Source organism: Somniosus microcephalus, chromosome 28 (assembly GCF_052327205.1).
Source record: "Somniosus microcephalus isolate GS21.2 chromosome 28, FLI_Smic_1.0, whole genome shotgun sequence".
Classification (NCBI taxonomy): domain Eukaryota; kingdom Metazoa; phylum Chordata; class Chondrichthyes; order Squaliformes; family Somniosidae; genus Somniosus; species Somniosus microcephalus.
In genome coordinates, this window is record NC_141014.1 from 36,841,069 (window position 1) to 36,865,684 (window position 24,616).

At 47.7% G+C, this 24,616-nt stretch overlaps 2 protein-coding genes across 2 annotated transcripts; one reads left to right on the plus strand and one right to left on the minus strand.

The window, feature by feature from the left end:
• Positions 1 to 15,930, minus strand: LOC147099594 (ferritin heavy chain-like). The gene is made up of 5 exons (XM_085969207.1): positions 15,875 to 15,930; positions 14,745 to 14,784; positions 5,447 to 5,593; positions 2,669 to 2,794; positions 1 to 1,261 (listed from the first exon to the last, which is right to left on the minus strand). Exons 1-5 carry the CDS (start codon positions 15,928 to 15,930, stop codon positions 1,022 to 1,024), a joined length of 609 nt encoding a protein of 202 aa, XP_085825333.1. The 3' UTR covers positions 1 to 1,021.
• A 135-nt stretch (positions 15,931 to 16,065) lies between these two features.
• LOC147099595 (ferritin heavy chain B-like) lies at positions 16,066 to 23,857 on the plus strand. The gene is made up of 4 exons (XM_085969836.1): positions 16,066 to 16,311; positions 20,146 to 20,292; positions 20,747 to 20,872; positions 23,348 to 23,857. The coding sequence occupies exons 1-4, from the start codon at positions 16,108 to 16,110 to the stop codon at positions 23,501 to 23,503; spliced, it is 633 nt and encodes a 210-aa protein (XP_085825962.1). The 5' UTR covers positions 16,066 to 16,107; the 3' UTR covers positions 23,504 to 23,857.
• Positions 23,858 to 24,616: the final 759 nt, after the last annotated feature.

Below are 24,616 nucleotides of genomic sequence, written 5' to 3' on the forward strand. Positions count from 1 at the left end.
TTTTCCATGGTCTGCTTTTATTGATAAATTCTTTGAATTACACGTGATGGCAGTGAGTGCTGCATTCACTGTTTACAAGGCTAGTGATCTCTCACAGCATGACAGCCCATGATTCTTACACAGCGCCCTGACAATCTTGACTTTATGAAACATATATCACGCTACTTCTGGGCAACATCAGGAGGGAGGGAAGCATTTCTGACTTCTAAGTTGGCGGCACAGCGGGCCACTGCGGCTGCGCGACCTCTCTCAGAGTTGGGTCCAGCAGGTCAGCTGGGTTCCTCGGCGTCAATTGCGGTTGCTTTTTCCGCTTTTAAGTTTTTTTTTGGTTTAGAAATGCAGGTGCTGTAGAGCCCAGGGAATCAGCTGGAAGAAGGCAGGGAGGATGCGGAGATTCCGATGGCACGAGGGGTGTAGACGCCAACATGGACTGGATGGTACGCTTCCCTGTTAGAATTACATCGAAATTACATGTAGCGGCAGAGTAGCACGAGGCCAGATGTGAGCTGGGGAGGCAGCAGCTGTCAATCATGTCCATGCCGTCAGGTCAGGTTGTGAGTGAGCAACTTGAAGCATGCGTCTCCCACTTTTACCTATGACCGTGGGCTGTGGATGCTCAGCCGTTGAGTATATTCAAGATTGAGAGCGATAGATTTCTGGACACTAACGGAACCGAGGGATTAGGGATCGGGCGAGAAAGTAGAGCTGAGGTAGAAGATCAGCCATGATCTTATTGAATGGCGGAGCCGGCTCGAGGGGCCGTGTGGCCGGCTCCCGCTCCTTACACTCTTAACTGGTCTGTGATCTCTGGCAACATTTCTTCTAATGAATCGCTAACCTCAACTATTCATTCAGTCCGATTCCAGGAATTTGTTCACTGCGCTGCCAAATTCTAAAAATTAGTCAATTAAAGCATTTATACGGTGTTGACAACCCAGCAATATTAGCTGCAAAACTAAATCGTGGTAAGGATTGTGAAGTTTTCTAACAGACACCAAATGTTAGAGAATTCTAAAACTGGTCAATATTTGTTCAGGGGGCTGGAGAATTTTTGGTGAGAAATATTGTTGTATATAAGGTCAGAGGTGAAATCCTGACGTTGGCCTGCCTGCTCCAGCCCCAAGGTGTGCTTGTTGAACATGTATTCAGCCATGCCATTCTGGGGGGCGCCTAGGCGTTGCAGGTTGGTGATGTAGTCCCCAAGTTTCTTGATGGTCTTGACTTGCTTTTCCAAAAAGTGAGTCTCCAGAAAGTCACACAACTGGAGGGAAATGAAATCAGACGCTGTTTACTGTGAATAAAGTATTAACTACTATATGGTCTAGTTGTCCAGGCATGGACCACTCAGGACAGATTATACAATTGTGTTCATGGCTCCTATTGTGAGAATGTAAGCACAAAAGGAGCAGGAGTAGGCCATTCGGCCCCTTGAACCTGTTCCGCCATTCAATAAGATCATGGCTGATCTTCTACCTCAATCCCACCTTCCTGCACTATCCCCATATCCCTTAATTCTCTTAGTGCCCAAAAACCTATCGATCTCTGTCTTGAATATACTCTCATCGATTGAGCATCCACAACCCTCTGGGGTAGAGAACTCCAAAGATTCACAACAAGAAATTTCTCCTCATCTCAGTCCTAAATGGCCGACCCCTTATCCTTTGACTATGCCCCCTAGTTCTAGACTCTCCAGCCAGGGGAAACAGCCTCTCGGCATCTACCCTGTCAGGCCCTCTAAGAATTTTTATACATTTCAATGAGATCACCTCTCATTCTTCTAAGCTCCATTCTACTCAATCTTTATAGGCCCATTCGACTCAATTGTAGGACCTAACCACTGGCGTCCACTGATACACTTCCGCCTTTGAAAAGCCTAGTGTTTCAGAGCATCATTGCCACCAACTACAGGAAACTTTCGATTTACCGGCACCTAAATAACCAGAAATCTCGGTTAACCGGCAAAATTCAGGAGTAGGTTTTACTTCATATTTGTATTTGCCGCCTTCCATCTGTTGCTGTGCAAGGGTGTGGCTGCAGCTGTTGCTAAGCTACAGGGATGCTTGAAACTTGAGGCCATTGTTCTACAGCTGTTGCTAAGCAACAGGGTTTGTTGCTTTATACGGAGCTGTCAGCTCTCCCTATCTTTTACTATAGCATTCGGTTATCCAGAATTTTTGATGAACCGGCACCACGTCGGTCCCGTCCGTGCCGGATTTTTTTTTTTTTAATTCCTGTATGGGGCCACGATTGGTCAGTCAGGTGATCATTTCACAAAACGGCGACATCTCCCCTCGCCCACATCGAGTAAAGTGGGTCAGCTTACTTGTCCAAATGAAGCAGTAAGCCAAGGAGAGTGGAATGGCTTCAAACACTGAGTGAAGATGAGATTTGCGAACACCATGAATGCTCAAATTTAATGTCTAATCCTCTGCTGCTGCTGAACTTATAACAGAAAGAGAAGCAGCTTCCCAAACTGCAAATTTGCAGAATTTTGAACCCCCCCCCCCCGCCCCCGACAATCCCCGGTAACAAGGCTTTCAGAGATGGTCACTACATCAACTTTGAGCAAAAATCTAAATCCCTTTTCACCGACATTCTTTGTTTTATAAGGCATGTTGAATTCCCAAAACCCTACATGCTAAGAGGTTTTTTTTTCCCGGATACTTACATGAGGGTCAGTTCGGTCCTTGGACAGCTTGTATAGCTCCAGCAGACTTTGGTTAATGTTCTTCTCCAATTGTAGAGCACATTGCATTGCCTGCAGTCCATTGTCCCAGTCGTCTTGCTCTGGTTTCTAGAGATAAAAGTGTGGCCTGGTTAGTTAGGGTCAGGATCACATACAAAGGAAGCATGAAATTCACAGGATTCTGTGGGATCTTGCTATGTAGCTATTATTAGATAGCTCTCATCCATTTTTCCAGCTAATTTTTTTTTGCATTTATATAGCGCCTTTCACGACCACCGGATGTCTCAAAGTGCTTTACAGCCAATGAAGTACTTTTGAAGTGGAGTCACTGTTGTAATGTGGGAAACGCAGTAACCAAGTTGCGCACAGCAAGCTCCCACAAACAGCAATGTGATAATGACCAGATCGTCTGTTTTTGTTATGTTGGTTGAGGGAGAAGTATTGGCCCCAGGACACCGGGGAGAACTCCCCTGCTCTTCTTCGAAATAGTGGCCATGGGATCTTTTACGTCCACCTGAGAGAGCAGACGGGGCCTCGGTTTAACGTCTCATCTGAAAGACGGCACCTCCGACAGTGCAGCACTGCACTGGGGTGTCAGCCTAGCTTTATGTGCTCAAGTCCCTGGAGTGGGAGTTGAACCCACGACCTTCTGACTCCGAGGGAATCAGAGATAGCGCAGAGCTCCGGTAATGAAACACATCAGAGATAAGGCAAAGGCAAAACAAGAGACAGCACAGGACTCCTGTTGTAGCAACATGCTTAGACCCCAATCTCCGAAGAGCATTCCTTCTTGCTCTGGTGTGACGTTTCCTTATCAAACTTTAATCAGATTCAATATTGAGTACTGAATCGACAGCAGTTTTGTTCAAGGAATCTCCAGAAGCTGGGTATAAGACAGCATAAGCTAACAACTAATACAAAAGCACAATACTGCGGATGCTGGAAATCTGAAATAAAAACAGAAAATGCTGGAAATACTCAGCAGGTCAGGCAGCACGTGTGGAGAGAGAAACCGAGTTAATGGGCTAGATTTTCGTGGAGCCGTCAGGCGGGGTTTCAGGCGTGTTTGGGGGGGGGGGGGAAATCCCGAATTGGGGGTCCCAACACCATCCCGCCCAAAACCCCGCCTCACGTAAGTTTCAGGGGCGGCGGGTACCCGCCCCGCACTGGGACCCGCCGAAACCAGGCAGGAAGGGATTAGTGCCAATTAACTGCCTGTCAACAGGTAGTTAACAGGCAGTTTTTAGCCTAATCCCTATTTTGAGGGGTTTCGTGTGGGATTCCCGACGGCTCCAAACCACGCCAGGTTAGAGCAGGCAGGCCGTCGGGTTGAAGGAGTTGGAGGGGTCGCGATGTCGGGCTCAGGTGAGTGATGGGTGCATGAGTGCAAAGGTAAGTGTGTTTGGTGTGTCTAAAGCGTGTAAAGAACTTTTACTTACCTGTGCTTACCTTAACAGCCTTTCTTCCTCTAGGCTGCGGGAGTCCATCACTCAGCCGGAACTGAAAGCTGAATGGCTGCGATCTGTCAAAAGTGCCAGTGAGAGTTCTAACTGAGTCTGTGCAGAAGGACTCATGGTAGAACTGAGTGTCAGTGTTTCACCGCTTCAAACAGCTGTGAGACACTTATATTTCATCTGTCAAGAACTCTTGACAGATGAAATTTCAGTCTGTGACGTCACCTGTTGCCGGGTGGCCCTTAATTGGCCTGCTGAGCCCGCTGGGCGGGCTCAACAAGGTCAATCAAGGGAAAATTGCGCGGATTGGCCGGACGTCGAAGTAGGCGGGTCAAAAACCCAAAAGGGGAGGTCCCGCCTTCTTCCCGACAGGTTCGGGAAAATCTACCCCAACGTTTCAGGTCGATGACCCTTCATCAGAACTGGAAAAAGTTGGAGATGGAACAGGTTTTTAAGCAAGTGTAGGGGCAGGGAGAGAGGAGAGGAGGAAAGAACAAAAGGGAAGGTCTGTGATAGGATGGAAGGCAGGAGAGATTAAAGACAAAAGGGATGATGGTGCAAGACAAAAGGAGATGGTAATAGGACAAGTTAAGAAACAAAAGATGACTCTAGATGAAGTGCAAATGGCAGAATGATCGATAGCTGCCATGTGAGAGAGAGAGAAAAACAAGATTGGGGCAGAGGTTCTGGTCGGAAATTGTTGAACTCGATGTTGAGTCCAGAAGGCTGTAAAGTGCCTAATCGAAAGATGAGGTGCTGTTCCTCGAGCTTACGTTGAGCTTCATTGGAACAGTGTAAGAGACCGAGGACCGAGAGGTCAGAGTGGGAATGGAGCGGTGAATTAAAGTGACAGGCGACCGGAAGCTCTGGGTCACCCTTACGGACTGAACGGAGGTGTTCCGCAAAGCGGTCACCCAATCTGCGTTTGGTCTCCCCAGTGTCGAGGAGACGCATCGTGAGCAGCGAATACAGTATACTAGATTGCAGGAAGTACAAGTAAATCGCTGTTTCACCTGGAAGGAGTGTTTGGGGCCCTGGACAGTGGGAAGGGGGGAGGTAAAAGGGCATGTGTTGCATCTCCTGCGCTCGCACGTGAAGGTGCCGGGCGAAGGGAAAGGGGTGTTGGGGGTGATAGTGGAGCGGACCAGGGTGTCGCGGAGGGAGCGGTCCCTTCAGAATGCTGAAAGGGGAGGTGACGGGAAGCGGTGTTTGCTTTAGTCACTTTGAAACAAGTAAGCAGAATCTGGACACAATACTCGTCGTATAACAAAGGCACATTCTGAATGGTTGTTTCCTACAGGCTAACCTTGATATCTTGCAGGATGATGTGGCCGCCACGCTGATTCTGGAAAGTCATCAGGTTCTCAGCTTGCTCACGCTCCTTGTACGACTGCTTCTTGAAGAACTTCACAAAGTTATCCAGGGCAACATCGCCTCGGTCAAAGTAATATGACTGCAAAACAGTGGGGTGGGGGTGTAATTAATAGAAAATTAACACAGTGGGTTCCCTCGGTGAGATCACCTGCTTCCCAGAATTGAAAGACATAGAGGGAGCTGTAAAGATTCATATGGCGTGTGTCATGGTACAACCCTTGTAACTTTTATGCTTGTACAAATACTATTTTTTTTAGCACTATGACTTAGTAAAGAATGTTTAGGTTCCTTCAGATAACTACTGTGCATTGCTCACAACAAATACTATTTTCGATCAGGAATATTTCAGTATTTTGATGGCCAGCTAATGATTAAAGCATATATTAAATTAGCTTTTAGAGTCGGTGATGGGAAGCAGAAGTGTCGAGGGACACTCAGTCTGTTATCATTTACTCAGATTCAATTCAATCGTTCCCATCTCGCAAACGCACACCCATCCCTATTCATTTTACTGGGAATTCGTATGAGAAGCACACACCCAAAAAAAAACTTCAATATCCATTTCATTACTAACAAGGTATTCTCATTCAGGCGTGACAGGACGGTCATTAGGGACATTTTAAAAAATGTAGTAGATGTGGTCCTAAGTGCACATTTAATTAGTTGAAACTTTGGCGAGATGGTTTCAACTACTTCAGGAGTAAACTGCTCGGCCAGGGATTAAAGATAAAAATTTTGTTCTTAAAATAAAGTTGCTGTAAGCAGAAGAAGAAGTGGGAAGATTATTTCAGGCAGCGTTGTCTTGGGAAGCTGTAGGTAGGCTCAGCCTTTGGATTGGTTGGAAACATCTCAACGACCCACCACTCCCCTCTCTGAGGGAAGAATATGTCCCAGAGCTTTCCATCTTTCTGGAAATTTGTACGGGTGAAGGGGCGTGACTCTCTGGGAAATTCAAGATTTCTACCCAAGAATTTGCCCTTTCCAGCGATGGCCCAGTGGGAAATGTTCAACAGTCTATCTGGCCTCGGCACACTGAGTTCCTGTAAACATGCAAATCAAATCGCAGGGTGGGGGGGGAAATGGAATACAAAGGGCAGGATTTTCATTGGGCCGTGGAGGCGGGATTGGAGGCATGCGGGGGGTTAAAATCCCGAAATCGGGGGTCCCGACCCCATTCCGCACCCAGCCCGCCTCCATGCCCGTTTCAAAGGAGGCGGGTACCCGCCCCACACTGGGACCCGCCTCCCCGAGGCGGGAAGGGCATTAGTGCCAATTAACTGCCTGTTAACAGGTAGTTAACAGGAAGTTTTTAGCCTAATCCCTATTTTTAATGTTGAAGTGTGGGATTCCCGACGGCTCCAAACCACGCCAAGTTAGAGGAGGCGGACCGTCGGGATGAAGGGCTTGGAGGGGTCGAGATGTCCGGTGTTCAGGTGAGTGATGGGTGCATGAGTGCAGAGGTAAGTGTGTTTGGTGTGCGTAAAGTGTTTAAAGAAGTTTTACATACCTTTACTTACCTTTACAGCCTTCCTTCCTTCAGGTCTCGGGAGTCCCTCATCTCACCAGCACAGAAAGCAGAATGGCTGCGAGCTGTCAAAAATTGCAGCATTCAGCTTTCTGTTCCGGGAAGATCTCTAAATCATCCTGAGAGGAAGGAATTAACCTGGAGTGCAGATTGTCAGTGTTTGACAGCTTCAAACAGCTGTGAAACGCTGATATTTCATCTGTCAAAAGGTCTTAACAGATGAAATTTCAATCTGTGATGTCACCTGTTGCCAGGTGGCCCTTAATTGGCCTGCTGAGCCCGCTGGGTGGGCTCAACAAGGTCAATCAAGTTTAAATCGCGTGGGTTGGCTAGAACTCGATGGAGGCGGGACTACAACCCCGAAAGTTGTAGTCCCGCCTCCTACCCGACTTCTCAATGAAAATCCAGCCCAAAGTCTTAGAAATGACAACTGATTCCACTGATGCAATGTTTGCTGCAGCATGAATCACCCCAGCAGTTTCGAGCACCATGGAGGAAGACTTGCTCTGATCATTATGTTTGGTGACAACACCAAGATGTCCCCTGGTCAGTATTTATAATGAGATCGTTAACTCCTTTGGTCAGAAATACAACCAGCGGATATCATTGATGGACCATTTTACCAATTACTACACACAATGACTAGAGCAATTCTCCCCACCCACCTGTTCATGAACTGACACGATTTGCTCACCCCATTACACGACCTGGTAACAGATGGCAGTTTGCTCACTGGTCAGCCGTTCGTTTGGGAAAATAAGTCTATATAAACATTTTCTGACAATAAATGGTGGCTTGAAATTACACAATGCGGAAATTTATCATTGGAATAATCGGATTTGCTTTGAGGTGGCTATCGGTCGTCAGAGAGGCATTGTCCTCAGTGTGCTATTTTAGCAAAAAGTACAATTTGTGGCTGTAAATCGGCATGCTGCCCTTTATAATAATCGCATTTACTTTTATTTGCTGAAAATGCAGAGAAAAAAATGTACCCCATGTTTTCTGGCTTCACATAAACACCAAAGGGGAGAACTTCTGACTAGCAAAATTCATGTGGGACCATTTAACACACTCATACAATATTCCTTATGTGCTATTTTTACATAGGCAATGTCTGACATTAACCACCGTGTAAAACAGTGCACACAAGAATGTAGTCCGAGCACATTAAAGATCTTTACACGAAATTTGACAATCAGGAGTTCTACTCCCAGATATTATTAATCCCAGAACTGGTCAATACTCCAACTGATCGATAACCACTGTCGCCACATGAAAAGGACTGGGAAATCATTAGTTCTCATACTTACCTCAACTTAGTCTAGTCAATAACAAAAATGATTTCCTGCAAGACATCAATACCTCCTTAAAAAGAAAATGACCTTTTGACAAGACCTGCAGGAATTTCTTAGTACACTGACAAATTTCAGGCTAAAAGACGTTGACGTCAGGTGCGGAACTCACCATGGAGAGGTAAACGTATGAGGCGTAGAGCTCCATGTTGATCATGCGGTTGACAGCAGTCTCACTGTCCTTGTGGTAGTTCAAACGCACATTATTGTCCATCCTGATCGGGTTTTTAATGTGCAGTAAAATAACTGATGATTTTTAAAAAAAACTTCTGATGATATAGGAGCTAAGGAACGGTTACTGATGAGAGGCGTTCACAGGCAGCAGTCTGAAAACATATCACAGGTGCACCTGTATTTATATTGCTCAGGCGCAGCCTGGCTTTAACTTCAAGTTGCAGCATGCTCCGTGAGTGACAGCTCTTTCAACTATTAGGGCAGCCGCTTTGGCTCGGCTGCCGGCAGATGGGAGAAGTGGCGTGATAGCGCCAGAGTTTGGAAGGCTTGACAAGTCTGCTTGGCTGCTTGCTGGCACTGCCGTTGCTGTTTAATTCATCAGGAGGCCTCCCGAGTGGATGTAAGGGAGGAACTGAAAGAAATCAGTATTTGTAGGGAAATGGTGTTAGGGAAATTGATGGGATTAAAGGCTGATAAATCCCCAGGGCCTGATAATCTACATCCTAGGGTACTTAAGGAAGTGGCCCTAGAAATAGTAGATGCATTGCTGGTCATCGTCCAACATTTGAAGGAATCTGGAACAGTACCCATGTATTGGAGGGTAGCTAATGTTACCCCACTGTTCAAAAAAGGTGGTAGAGAGAAAACGGGGAATTATAGACCGGTAAGCCTGACATCGGTAGTGGGGAAAATGCTAGAGTCCATTATAAAAGATGTAATAGCTGAGCACTTGGAAAACAGTGACAGGATCGGACAAAGTCAACATGGATTTACAAAAGGTAAATCGTGCTTGACTACTGGAATTTTTTGAGGATGTAACTGGTAAAATAGATAAGGGAGAACCAGTGGATGTGGTGTATTTGGACTTTCAGAAGGCTTTTGTTAAGGTCCCGCATAAGAGATTAGCGTGTAAAGTTAAGGCACATGGGATTGGGGGCAAGGTATTGACTTGGGTAGAGAACTGGTTGGCAGACAGAAAGCAAAGAGTTGGAATAAACGGGTCTTTTTCCGAGTGGCAAGCAGTGACTAGTGGGGTACCGCAGGGATCGGTCCTTGGATCACAGCTATTCACAATATATATTAATGATCTAGACAAGGGAACTAGATGTAGTATCTCCAAATTTGCGGACGACACAAAGCTGGGTGGGCGTGTGTGCTGTGAGGAGGATGCCGAGAAACTCCAGGATGATTTGGACAGGTTGGGTGATTGGGCAAAAGCATGGATGATGCAATATAATGTGGATAAATGTGAGGTTATCCACTTTGGTGGCAAAAACAGGAAGGCAGATTATTATCTGAATGGCAATAGATTGGGAGAAGGAGAAGTGCAGCGAGACCTGGGTATCCTTGTGCACCAGTCGCTGAAGGTAAGCATGCAGGTGCAGCAGGCGGTTAAGAAGGTAAATGGTATGTTGGCCTTCGTAGCGAGCGGGTTTGATACAGGAACAAGGATGTCTTGCTGCAGTTGTGCAGGGCCTTGGTGAGACCACATCTTGAGTATTGTGTGCAGTTTTGGTCGCCTTATCTGAGGAAGGATGTTCTTGCCATGGAAGGAGTTCAGCGAAGATTCACCAGGCTGATACCTGGGATGGCAGGAATGACGTATGAGGAGAGATTGGGTCGATTGGGCTTGTACTCGCTGGAGTTTAGAAGAATGAGAGGGGATCTCATCGAAACTTATAAAATTCTGACAGGACTGGACAGACTAGATGCAGGGAGGATGTTCCCGATGGTCGGGGAGTCCAGAACCAGGGGTCACAGTCTAAGGATAAGGGGTAGGCCATTTAGGACAGAGATGAGGAGGAATTTCTTCACCCAGAGAGTGGTGAACCTGTGGAATTCTCTACCACAGAAGGCAGTAGAAGCCAATTCATTAAATATATTCAAGAAGGAGTTAGATATATTTCTTACGGCTAAAGGGATCAAGGGATATGGGGATAAAGCAGGGACCGGGTACTGAATTTGGATGATCAGCCATGATTGCATTGAATGGCGGAGCAGGCTCGAGGGGCTGAATGGCCTACTCCTGCTCCTATCTTCTATGTTTCTATGAATCACAAAGGCTTTCCTTCTTATCACGGTAAAATATTAGGCTAGAAATGATTTTTGGTGAAATCAGCAGCAATAAAAGACTTGCATTTCTATCGCGCCTTTCACAACCACCTGACATCCCAAAGCGCTTTACAGCCAATTTTTGAAGTGTGGACATTGTTGTAATGTAGGAAACGCAGCAGCCAATTTTGCCCACGGCAAGGTTCCACAAACAGCAATGTGATAATGACCAGATAATCTGTTTTAGTGATATTGATTGAGGAATAAATATCGGCCAGGACACCAGGGAGAACTCCCCTGCTCTTCTTCGAAATAGTGGCTATGGGATCTTTTACATCCACCTGAGAGAGCAGACGGGGCCTCGGTTTAACATCTCATTCAAAAGACGGCACCTCTGACAGTGCGGCGTTCCCTCAGTACTGCACTGGGAGTGTCAGCCTAGATTTGTGTTCAAGTCTCTGGAGTGGGACTTGAACCCACAAGCTTCTGACTCAGAGGTGAGGGTGCTGCCCACTGAGACACAGCTCCTAAATAATTGGTCCTTAAATGAGTTTGGGGTTTTTGCCCCTATTACGCTATCTGGGAATCCATTCCATGAGTGAAGAAGTCCTAAATTTTCCTTTTACAAGTTTGAACCTATGTCCCCTTGTCCTGCTCTTACAGTTTAAATTCATGTAAGTAATTTTCAGCGTTTAGCTTTTCCAGACTGCTAACTATCTTATTTACCTCTACAAGAGGAAAAACTTTAAGCAGTGAGTGGTTAGGATCTGGAACGCGCTGCCTGATGGGGCGGTGGATACAGATTCAATAGTGGCCTTCAAAAGGAAATTGGATAAATACTTGAAGGAGAATAAATTCCAGGTTCCTGGGGAAAGAGCGGGGTAGTGGGACTAATGGGATTGCTCTTTGAATGAGCCGGGACAGACTCGATGGGCCGAATGGCCTCCTTCTGTGCTGCACTATTCTATGATTCTACAAGATCACCTCGCAGCCGTCTCCTTTGAAGGCTGAAACACACATGTTTCTTCAGTCTTTTCTCAAAACGCGGGTGATACAGGAAACTCTTTGGTATCCGGCACCTACGGGACCGGGTTGGTGCCGGTTGATTAAAAATTCCGGATAACAGAGAGCGCCGTTACACAGCACACCAGTTACACGGCCACAGATCCAGGAGTCCCTGTTACACAGCCACAGGTGCAGGAACCCCAGTTACACGGCCACTAATGTACAGTAAAACTTACCTGAACCTACTCCTGAATTTTGCCGGTTAATAGAGATTTCCGGATATTTAGGTGCCGTTTAAACAAGAGTTTCCTGTACTAGAGATCAGCCTCATGGCTCCTCTCTGCACTGCCTCCAGTGTCTTGAATATCTGCCTTGTGCCTCAGCACCCAGTACTGGAGCCAGTACACAAGGTGTGGTACGACCGGAACACTCTACAGTTTGATCATGACTTGCTTTTTACTGTTTTGGCTATACAATTAGGAACCTAGGAAACAGGAGGAGGCCATTTAGTCCCTTGCGCCTGTTCCTCCGTTCAATGAGATCATGGCTGATCAGTGACCTAACTCCAGAAGGGTGGTTATGTTACTGGACTAGTAACCCAGAGGTCTGGACTAATGATCTGGAGACACAAGTTTAAATCTCACCACAGCAGCTGGGGCATTTAAATTCAGTTAATTAAATAAATCTGGAATAAAAAGTTAGTGTCAGTAATGGTGACCATGAAACTACTGGATTGTCATAAAAACCCATCTGGTTCACTAATGTCCTTTAGGGAAGGAAATCTGTCACCCTTACCCGGTCTGGCCGATATGTGACTCCAGACCCACAGCAATGTGGTTGACTCTTAACTCGGTCTTTGTACCACTACAAAGAAGTACAGACTGCAGCGGTTAAAGAAGGCGGCTCACCACCACCTTCTCAAGGGGCAATTAGGGATGGGCAATAAATGCTGGCCTTGCCAGCGAGGCCCAAGTCACTTAAACAAATTTTTTAAAAAATACCTGCCTTTGCCCCATATGCCTTAATACCTTTGGTTAACAAAAAGCTATCAATCTCAGCTTTAAAATTAACAATTGACCGAGCATCAATTGCCGTTGCCATTTGCAGAAGAGAGTTCCAAACTTTGTGTGTAGAAGTGTCTCCTAACTTCACTCCCGAAAGGTCTGGCTCTAATTTTAATAGAATGCAACATTATCTTAGCATAAGCCCAGGAACTTCCACTCTGGGAGAAGTTGTAGAGTTAGAAAGGGAGAATTTGGAGAAACAGCAACAGAAGGAGCAAAAACACACATCAGAATGCTACTCATTCCAAGAAACTTTTTTTTTTAAATTGAGTTCAAAACTTTAATATCTAAACATTACTGAACCATACTAATCAAGAAAATCTATTAACCTGCACGAGCTTTGCGTTATATCTTTTAAGATTTCTTTCAACCTAAACTAAGCCCGGGAAAGTAAAAAAAGCAATGTTGTAATCAGAGCAGTTAATCGAGCTTGGCTCCGAGCTATCAGCCTACCCATTCCCTTGTCATATAATGATTGTACTTTTAGGCAGAGCCTTTATCCGATTAATTAATTTTTAAAAAGTCAGCATTATCACATGTACCAGCACAGCCGTGCAATTATAAGGGGCTCCTTTATGCAGCTTTTCACATTCCAGGCAGTATTCTTGCTTCAACAGTGTTTGAACGGAACACAGTCCGAGCTCAGCAGCTTTTTGTGGCAGGTCCTTATTTTATCTGGAACTTTATAAGGGCTCTGAGCGATAAGAGTATCAGAATGGCATCGCCTATAAAACAGAACTAACACAAGGACAGCCTTCAACCGCATGATCAACAGGGAGCTCCTATGCGTACCTCTCTGTGGTGAGACTTGTGTGTAAAATTTGTGATCCTTATTAAGAATTTAGAGATGAAGTGCGACAGAGTCAGAAAAGAGACAAGAAATCAGTGTGATCCAGTGTGGAGATTCTCTTTACTGTATTTGAAATTCTAACTGGGTCATCTTTGCTTTAGCTGACAAGGGTTTTTTTTTTAAATTCATTTATGGGATGTGGGCGTCGCTGGCAAGGCCAGCATTTATTGCCCATCCCTAATTGCCCTCGAGAAGGTGGTGGCGGTGAGCCGCCGCCTTGAACCGCTGCAGAAGCAGAAGCTATTCTGCAAGACTTCTCTCTTTCAAATGTCCCCCTTTATTCCTTGTTTGAAGAAATTCATGCCCACGGGAGCCCGCCAAAGTGCCCATTACTTATGGTGAAAGCAAGACTTGCATTTGTGTAGCGCCTTTCACGACCTCAAGACGTCCCAAAGCGCTTTACAGTCAATGAAGTACTTTTGAAGTGTAGTCACTGTTGTAATGTAGGAAATGCGGCACAGCAATGTGATAATGACCAAATAATCTGTTTTCGTGATGTTGATCGAGGGATACATATTGGCCAGGATGCCGGGGAGAACGCCCCTGCTCTTCTCGAAATAGTGCCGTGAGATTTTTATTTTATTTGTTCACGGGATGTGGGCATTTTAACTTCATTGGCTGTAAAGGGCTTTGGGACACCCTGAGGTCATGAAAGGTGCTGTGTGTAGATGCAAGTCTTTATTTTCACAAATTGAAGATCTTTATTTTCTAGCGTAAGTTTCTCACTTTTAGCTCTTGGTTTAGTTTTAAATGTTTATAATTATTATATGTTAGGATAGTCCCTCCGAACTTCGCTCCTCGCTTTGACACACGTTAGGAGATGGAGCTCAGACTTTGGCTTCTTAAGGACTCTTCTATTTCCCAATGGATCCAACCTCCCTCCTGTCTTCCGAGCCATGGTCCGAGACGATCCTGAGGCCTCCTCAAGATCCCAACCCACGGGTTACCAGCTCTGGTCGGACCCATCCCTGGAGGTTTAATCACGTGATATCCCGCCTCCCACTGCCCCGCCCGTTAAAACAGCCAGTTCCCCTCCCCCGAGCTGCAATATTTTTATAACTGAAGTGTTCAAAAAAATTGAAGAAAAATAAAAATACCCCGATATTTTTCAGGGGTTCTGGGAGATGAAGCTCCAATTCCTGGAGCCTCCAGGACAATTCTGGAGAGTTGGCAACCCCGGCCCGGGCCACATCTGAGACTTTGCTCACCTGTTCTCTCCACAGATTACCAGCCGAGCGTTTCCAGCATCTTCGGTTTTGTTGTCGGATTTACAGGGTTTTTTTTCTGCTTCATGGGCTCTGACACGAGTTCCCTTGGAAAGAAAGAAAGACAGACCTGCATTTAAATAGCGCCTTTCAGGACTTCGCAAAGCGCTTTACAGCCAATGAAGAGTGGTCACTGTTGTAATGTGAAAAACGCGGCAGCCAATTTCCGCACAGCAAGCTCCCACAAACAGCAATGTGATAATGACCAGATAATCTGTTTTTAGTGATGTTATTTGAGGGATAAATATTGGCCCCAGCACACCGGGGAGGACTCTTCTTCAAAACAGGGTAGATGCAGGGAGGATGTTTCCCTCTGGCTGGGAAGTCTAGAACCCGGGGTCACAGTCTCATAGAAACATAGAAGATAGGAGCAGGAGTAGGCCATTCAGCCCCTCGAGCCTGCTCTGCCATTTAATGAGATCATGGCTGATCATCCAAATTCAGTACCCTGTCCCTGCTTTCTCCCTATATCCCTAGATCCCTTTAGCCTTAAGAAATATATCTAACTCCTTCTTGAATATATTTAATGAATTGGCCTCAGAATATGGGGTCGGCCATTTAGGACTGAGATGAGGAGAAATTTCTTCACTCAGAGGGTGGTGAATCTTTGGAATTCTCTACCCCAGAGGGCTGTGGATGCTCAGTCATTGAGCATAATCACGACAGAGAGTGATAGATTTTTGGATATTAAGGGAATCAGGGGATAGTTGAGGTAGAAAATCAGCCATGATCATATTGAATGGCGGTGCAGGCTCCAAGGGCCCAATGGCCTACTCCTGCTCCTATTTCTTATGTTCTTAACAGCACCATGGAATCTTTTACGTCCACCTTAGAGAGCAGACGAGGCCTCGGTTCAACATCTCATCCGAAAGACGGCACCTCCAACAGTGCGGCACTCCCTCAGCACTGCACTGGGTGTGTCAGCCTAGATTTTTGCACTCAAGTCTCTGGAGTGGGGAACTGAACCCACAACCTTCTGGGTTTTATAGGGGTTGAGGGGGAAGAGGGCCCCAAACATTTGAAATTTAATCCCTCACATACTTCAAGGGGCCTGACCTAAAATGGCGGCTCACACCCGGCCCAGCGGGCTTGGAAGATGGTGGCGGGAGCCGCCCGCCACACCCAACATGGCGGACTAGCGCGCACAATGCCGAGCGCGGCGGGAGTCGCCACACCCAACATGGCGGCCAGCTATTGTTGGGGGGGGGGGGATTGGCCAATCAGCCATTGCCCAGGGGGGGGGGCGGTGCCGTGCGCGCTCCCGCGGTGGGCGTGCGTGCGCGCTCCTCCAGCCGTGCGCGAGCCCATGGGGAGCCTGGTGCGGGGCCTGTTCCCGGCTCGTTGTCTGCTGGGCCTGAGGTCGGGCTGCCGCCTGCTGCTGACTGCCGCCGCCTGCAGGGCAGCGCGGGGCCCGAGCCAGGGCCGCCAGAACTACCCGCCGGACTGCGAAGATGCGATCAACGCCCAGATCAACCGGGAGCTCGTCGCCTCGTACGTCTATCTGTCCATGGTGAGAGAGTGGCAGCCCAACCCAGCACAGCCCAGCAGACCAACCAGAACATCCACACAACCCAGCAGACCAACCCAGCACAGCCCAGCAGGCCAACCAGAACATCCACACAACCCAGCAGACAAACCCAGCACAGCCCAGCAGACAAACCAGAACATCCACACAGCCCAGCAAACAAACCAGAACATCCACACAGCCCAGCCCATACAACCCAGCACAGCCCAGCAGACAAACCAGAACAGCCACACAACCCAGCAGACAAACCAGAACATCCACACAGCCCAGCCCATACAACCCAGCACAGCCCAGCAGACAAACCAGAACAGCCACACAACCCAGCAGACAAACCAGAACATCCACACAGCCCAGCCCATACAACCCAGCACAGCCCAGCAGACAAACCAGAACATCCACACAGCCCAGCAAACAAACCAGAACATCCACACAGCCCAGCCCATACAACCCAGCACAGCCCAGCAGACAAACCAGAACATCCACACAACCCAGCACAGCCCAGCAGACAAACCAGAACATCCACACAGCCCAGCAGACAAACCAGAACATCCACACAACCCAGCACAGCCCAGCAGACAAACCAGAACATCCACACAACCCAGCACAGCCCAGCAGACAAACCAGAACATCCACACAGCCCAGCAGACAAACCAGAACATCCACACAGCCCAGCCAATAAACCCAGCACAGCCCAGCAGACAAACCAGTACAGACCAACTAGAACATCCTATACAACCCAGCCCATATAACCCAGCACAGCCCAGCAGACAAACCCAACACAACCCAGCAAACAACACAGCCCAGCAGACAAAGCCAGCCCAGCCCATACAACCCAGCAGACAAACCCAGAACATCTCATACAACCCAGCCCAGCAGGGAAACCAGCCCAGCCCATACAACCCAGTACAGCCCAGCAGGGAAAACCATCACAGCCCAGCAGGGAAAACCAGCCCAGCAGACAAACCCAGAACATTCTATGCAGCCCAGCTTGCACAACCCAGTCCAGCAGGGAAACCCAGCCCAGCAGACCAACCCAGTACAGTCCAGCAGGGAAACCAGAACATCCACAGAGCCCAGCAGACAAACCAGTACAGGCCAGCAGACAAACCCAGTGCAGACCAACCAGAACATCCTATACAACCCAGCCCCTACAGCCCAGCCGACAAACCCAACACAGCCCAGCAGACAAACCAGACAGAACATCCCATACAACACAGCCCAGCAGACAAAGCCAGCTCAGCCCATACAACCTAGCAGACAAACCCAGAACATCCCATACAACCCAGCCCAGCAGGGAAACCAGCCCAGCCAATATAACCCAGTACAGCCCAGCAGGGAAAACCAGCCCAGCCCATACAACCCAGCCCAGCAGACAAACCCAGAACATCCTATACAGCCCAGCTTGCAAAACCCAGTCCAGCAGGGAAACCCAGCCCAGCCCATACAACCCAGTACAGCCCAGCAGGGAAACCAGCACTGCCCATACAGCACAACAGGGAGCCCAGCCCATACAACCCAGCACAGCCCAGCAGACAAACTCAATACAGCCCAGCAGGGTAAACAGCACAGCCCATACAACCCAGCACAGCAGGGAAAACCAGCACAGCCCAGCAGACAAATGAGCCCAGCCCATGCAACCCAGCCCAGCAGGGAAAACCAGCACAGCCCAGCAGACAAATGAGCCCAGCCCATACAACCCAGCCCAGCAGGGAAAACCAGCACAGCCCAGCAGACAAATGAGCCTAGCCCATACAACACAGCACAACCCATACAACCCAGCAGGGAAAACCAGCCCAGCCCATACAACCCAGCACAGCCCAGCAGTCAAACCAGCCACATCCCTCATAGTGCCAGCAGAAAAACCAGTAAGGGAAATCCAGCACATCCCAGCAGAGAAAACCCAGCACGGGAAACCCAGCACAGCCCAGCAGGGGAAACCAGCACAGCCCAGCAAGGGAAGCCCAGCAGACAAAACCCAGCACAGATCAGCAAGGGAAACCCAGCACAGCCCAGCAGAGAATCCCAGCAGGGGAAACCCAGCACATCCCAGCAGGGGAAACTAGCACATCCTCACTGTAGTACATACCCACTACCGTGCCAGCAGAGAAACCAACACATCTGCTCATGTAACCCCAGTACATTCCCTCGCAAGCCAGCACATTGTCTCACAATCCCAGCAGAAACCCAACACATCTCATGGTACCAGCAGAGAAGCACATCTCATCCGCTCACGCAATCCCAACACATCCCCTCGCAATTCAACACATCGTCTCAGAATCCCAGCACATCCCCTCAAACAATCCCAGCATATTCCCTCACAATCCCAGCACTCCATCACTTGACAACCCAACCCATTGCATCAACCCCAGCACATCCCCCCCATACAACCTTAGTGCATCCCCTCACAAACCCAGCACACCAATTAACAAACCAATACATCCCCCCCCCCCCACCCAACAACCCAGTGTATTTTACAAACCCAAGAGCAAAATGTAAGGTAATTGGTTGAGAATAAGCACAGAATAGGACATTGGTTTCAAATTAAACAGCCTTAAATGAGCCTGAAGATTAGAAGCCACTGCAAAATATGTACAGAGCAGACTCTTCTCAAACATGGTTGAGGCTAAATCCACCCGCTTTTTAAAAAAAGGAACAGGCTAAATATAAATATATAAATCGAAACCAAAATACTGCGGTAGCTGGAAATCGGAAATAAAAACAGCAAATACTGGGAAACACTCAGCAGGTCAGGCAGCCTCTGTGGAGCGAGAAACAGAGTTAACGTTTCAGGTCAATGAACTTTCATCAGAACTGGAAGATGTTCGAGATTAACAGTTTTAAAGCAAGTGCAGAACTTAAATATAGTTGGGATTGGAATTGGAAGTTAAATGAATAGATACAAAGGAACAAATTTATATTGAAAACCTTACATCAACTCACACTGCCTGTCATGTTTTTTCTTTATAAATTCCTATGCCCTGTTTATAATGGAAACTACATCCGTAAACTTGTCAGACTGTAATTACACCCTCCCACCAGTGGAGGTACTGCAGAGCCTCCAGTGGCGGGAGGGTGTAACTGCAGTGTGACGAGTTTACATAGGAAATTCCATTATAAATGTGGACATCGGTCACATTTATTAAAGAAAGAACTTGCATTTCTATAGCTCCTTTCACAACCTCAGGACATCCCAAAGCACTTTACAGCAATGGAGTACTTTTTTGAAATTTAGTCACGGTTGTAATGTAGGAAACGCAGCAGCCAATTTGCGCACAGCAAGCTCCCACAAACAGATAATGACCAGATTATCTGGGTTTTTAATGATGTTGGTTGGGGGATAAATACTGGCCCGGACACCAGGGAGAAGTCCCCTGCTCTTCTTCGAAATAGTGCCATGGGAACTTTTACGTCCACCCCAGGAGGCAGACAGGGGCCTCGGTTTAACGTTTCATCCGAAAGACGGCACCTCTGACAGTGCAGCACTCCCTCAGTACTGCACTGGGGGGTGTCGGCCTCTCTGGTAGTGGGACTCGAACCCACAACCTTCTGACTCAGCGGTAAGAGCGCTAACTTTTGAGCCACAGCTGACACCTATCCATTCTTAGTTGCCCTGAGAAGATGGTGGTGGGCCGCCTTCTTGGAGCGCTGAAGTCCTGGTGGTGATGGCGCACCCACAATGACGTTGGGTAGGGAATGCTAGGATGTTGACACCGCGACGATGAAAGAACTGAATTATGTCCACGTCGGGAGGGTGCGTGCCTTGGGGGTGACGGTGCTGTGTGTGATACTGTCGTCACGCTCTGCACCTTTCTGTTTCAGTCGTACTACTTTGATCGGGATGACGTTGCCTTGAGGAACTTTGCTAAGTTCTACCTGGAGCAGTCGTCCGAGGAGCAGGAACATGCAGAGAAGCTGATGAAGTTTCAGAATCAGCGCGGAGGCCGCATCATCCTGCGGGATATCAAGGTCAGTGGGAGAAACATAGAAGATAGCCTGCTCCGCCATTCAACGAGATTATGGCTGATCATCCAAACTCAATACCCTGTCCCTGCTTTCTCCCCATATCCCTTGATCCCTTTAGCCTTAAGAAATATATCCAATTCCTTCTTGAATATATTTAATGAATTGGCCTGAACTGTCTTCTGTGGTAGAGAATTCCACAGGTTCACCACTCTCTGGGTGAAGAAATTCCTCCTCATCTCTGTCCTAAATGGCTTACCCCTTATCGTTAGACTGTGACCCCTGGTTCTGGACTCCCCCGCCATCGGGAACATCCTTCCTGCATCTAGTCTGTCTAGTCCTGTTTGAATTTTATAAGGGAAATGTTTCCGTCCTCCTTTCTTTCTCTTCCCCCCGCACCCCCCCCCCCTTCTGCCCAACGTTGAGAAATGTCCTTCAACTTCGATGCCTGTATTTTTAGAAACCTGACCGGGACGAATGGGGCAATGGCTTGGAGGCTATGGAGCGTGCCCTGCAGCTGGAGAAGGATGTTAACCAACGCCTGCTGGACCTGCACAAACTGGCCTCCGAGCAGAACGATCCCAATGTGAGTGTGATGACCTCGCCAAATCTTGGCCACCCTGAACTGGGGTTTAAATTTATTGTCCTTCGAGCAGAGAAGTTTATGGAGGGATTTGATAGACGTGTTCAAAATTACGAGGGCTTTTTGTTAGAGTAAATCTTCTTCTTAGGCAGTCCCTCGGGAACCGAGGATGACTTGCTGCCACACTAAAAATGGGTTCTCTGGTGACTGATGAGTCCAATGCGGGACCTACAGTCTCTGTCACAGGTGGGGCAGACGGTGGTTGAAGGGGCGGGTGGGTTGACGTGCGCCCCTTCAGCTGTTTGCGCTTGGCAAATAAGGAGAAACTGTTTCCACTTGGCAAGAGGGTCGGTAACCAGAGGACACAGATTTAAGATAATTGGCAAAAAGATACGGGGGGGGGGGCAAATGAAAATTAAAAAAATTTACATAGCAAGTTGTTGTGATCTGGAACGCGCTGCCTGAAAGGGCGGTGGAAGCAGATTCAATAGGAACTTTCAAAAGGGAATTGAATAAATACTTGAAAAGGAAAAGTTTGCAGGGCTATGGGGGAGAGAGCAGGAGGAGTGGGACTAATTGGAGCGCTCTTTCAAAGAGCCGGCACAGGCACGATGGGCCGAACGGCCTCCTTCTGTGCTGTATGCTTCTATGATTAAACTTAGAAGGGGAGAATCTAACAAGGAGCATACATCATGACTCTGTCTGGTTTCGTTCATCTTGGGAGGGTAAAGATTATTAAAAATGTCCTATGATTGACTGATCGACAGTGGGTCAGGAAGGGGCGCTCGTGGAAAATGTCAAAATCATGAGGGGTCTGGACAGAGTAGATAGAGAGAGAAACTGTTCCCATTGGCGGAAGGGTTGAGAACCAGAGGACACAGATTTAAGGTGATTGGCAGAAGAACCAAAGGCGACAGGAGGAAAAACTTACGCAGCGAGTGGTTCGGATCTGGAATGCACTGCCCGAGAGGGCGGTGGAGGCAGATTCAATCGTGGCTTTCAAAAGGGACTTGGATAAATAGCTGAAGGAAAAACATTTGCAGGGCTACGGGGAAAGGGCGGGGGAGTGGGACTAGCTGAAGTGCTCTTGCAGAGAGCCGGCACGGGCTCGACGGGCCCAATGGCCTCCTACTGTGCTGTAACCATTCGATGATTCTAACCTGCCCGTCATTTACTTTGTAAGAGGCGGACAGAAGTTCCACCAAGAAACAGCAGAACCCCCACGCAATTCCATCCCTGCGATTTTAAAAAGCCACATTAGTGACCCTGCATTAAACGCTGGGCTGTGAATGTCATAAATCCAAACCCCCTCAGACTAGTTTGTAGCTGTCAGGAAATCCCTCTCTGGCCAGTGACTAATTGGATGCTCACACACATGTTTATAGCCATCCTACTGAAGAGAAACTTGATTCTTAATTCCCATGTGAGAAAACTACAACAATTTGCATTTATGTAGCGCTTTTACTGTAGTAAAACGTCCCAAGGCGCTTCACAGGAGCGATTATCAAACAAAATTTGGCTCCGAGCCACATAATGAGATATTAAGAGAGGTGACCAAAAGCTTGGTCAAAGATGTAGGTGTAAGGAGCGTCTTAAGGGAGGAGAGAGAGAGGCGGAGAGGTTTAGGGAGGGAATTCCAGAGCTTCGGGCCCAGGCAGCTGAAAGATATCTTTCTTAAAGCTAAAGGGATCAAGGGGTATGGGGAGAAGGCAGGGACAGGGTACTGAATTTGGATGATCAGCCATGATCTCGTTAAATGGCGGAGCAGGCTCGAGGGGCCGAATGGCCTACTCCTGCTCCTATCTTCTGTGTTTCTATGTAAGGCACGGCCGCCACTGGTGGAACGATGAAAATCGGGGGATACGCAAGAGGCCAGAATTGGATGGAGCGCGGAGATCTCGGAGGGTCTTTATATCGGGAGGCTCGGAGGCATGACCTGGTGACCAAGAACTATCTGACTGATCTGTGGAAAATTTCTAACCTGAAATTTGATTCACTAATCGACAGGATAATATAAATGAATTGGGCCTGGTAACTCTCTAATTCTATTAGCGGGGTCTGCAAGTAGTTTTTGAGCTAGACCTTGAGCGTCCCCTGTTGGGTGAAGTACAGGAAACTCTCGATTTACCGGCACCTAAATAACCGGAAATCTCTGTTAACCGGCAAAATTCAGGAGTAGGTTCAGGTAAGTTTTACTTCACATTAGTGGCCGTTCCTGGATCTGTGGCTTTGTAAGTGAGGTTCCTGCACTTGTTGCTAAGCAACAGGGACGCTTGGTCTGTGGCCGGAGTTCCTGCACATGTTGCTAAGCAACAGGGAAGCCTGGATTTGTTGCTGTGTACGGAGCTCTCGTACCTTTTAACTAGACCTCTCTGTAATCCGGACTTTTTGATAAACCGGCACCACGCCGGTCCCGTCGGTGCCGGATAATAAAGAGTTTCCTGTAAGTTGCAATGCTGCATTCTCTTCCTATTTCAGCTATGCGAATTCCTGGAGACAAACTACTTGAACGAGCAAGTTGAGGCCATTAAGAAGCTTGCAGATCACATCACCAACCTGAAGCGGTTGGGAGCCCCTGATAACGGCATGGGAGAGTATCTGTTCGACAAGCACACCCTGGGGGAGAGCAGTTAACGACACGTGACGCTTGGCCAACCTGTCCCACCGGGGTGTGGCTTGCATCTGTTAAGAGTCTTAGTTAGATGCCCGAGTCTCTTGCCCTTTTTTTTTTCGTTTTCCGCAAGTTCTTCGGCTTGTATACATCCCAACTCTCCAGAAAGGATTCCATTGTTCAACTGAGTAAATGGGGCTGTAGATCTTGCTGTCCCAAGTGTTGAGTTGTGACACTATTATTACCAAAATACTCCTGGTAAATGCAGTGCGACATTAAAGTGAACCCCTTGCGGTGACAAATAATCCATTGGACAGGCGCTCTGCAAAGAACACACTTGGCTATCTGTTTCCAAATAAAAGCTTGTTAAACCTTTACTGTTTTGCCTCTCAGTTTTTTTGGGCTCCACAAGGAAAGACGAGGACCCCTTTTAACAAGAGGGAATCTTGCAGCAGGCCAGTGTATGAGTATGGAGAAAGGGTCCTGCCCCTTTCTCAGGAAGGGGAGAGGTGCAGGACCAACTCCTAAAGATGTTTGGCTGGGTATCTAGTTGCCCTCCTGTACTTTGCCCAAGTGACCACTCTCCGTGCACGACCCTAGATAATGAATGTGAGGCTTTTTTAAGGTGGGGTGGGGGAAGAAACAAGGGGAAATCACAGCTAAATTCGATCTGTGCTCATATGCTTTCAAGGAAAAGTCACTGGCGGGAAGGGAAGAAGTGTCTAGTCCGGCCATCATGGTGTGGGGCTGGCTTGATGGACCAGCTGATCTTTTCCTGCCCGTCCCATTTCGTATGTTCGTATAGGGATCAGGCACAGGATTCCCAGCTTTTTTTTTTAACCCATTCTACTTAAACCGTGGCGCACTGGGCCCACTTGTGCTCTCACTACCTCCCCGGTTGTGACGATTTAACTGGAAACCTTCCTGATCTGTATGGCTCTGTTCCACACCTAATAGTGCACTTGGAAACAAAACCATTGGGGTGCTTAAAGGGACAACTGCAAGAAAGAACTTACATTTACGTATCGCCTTTCACAGCCAATTAAGTACTTTTGGAGGAGAGATTGGGTCGATTGGGCTTACACTCGCTGGAGTTTAGAAGATTGAGAGGGGATCTCATCGAAACCTATAAAATT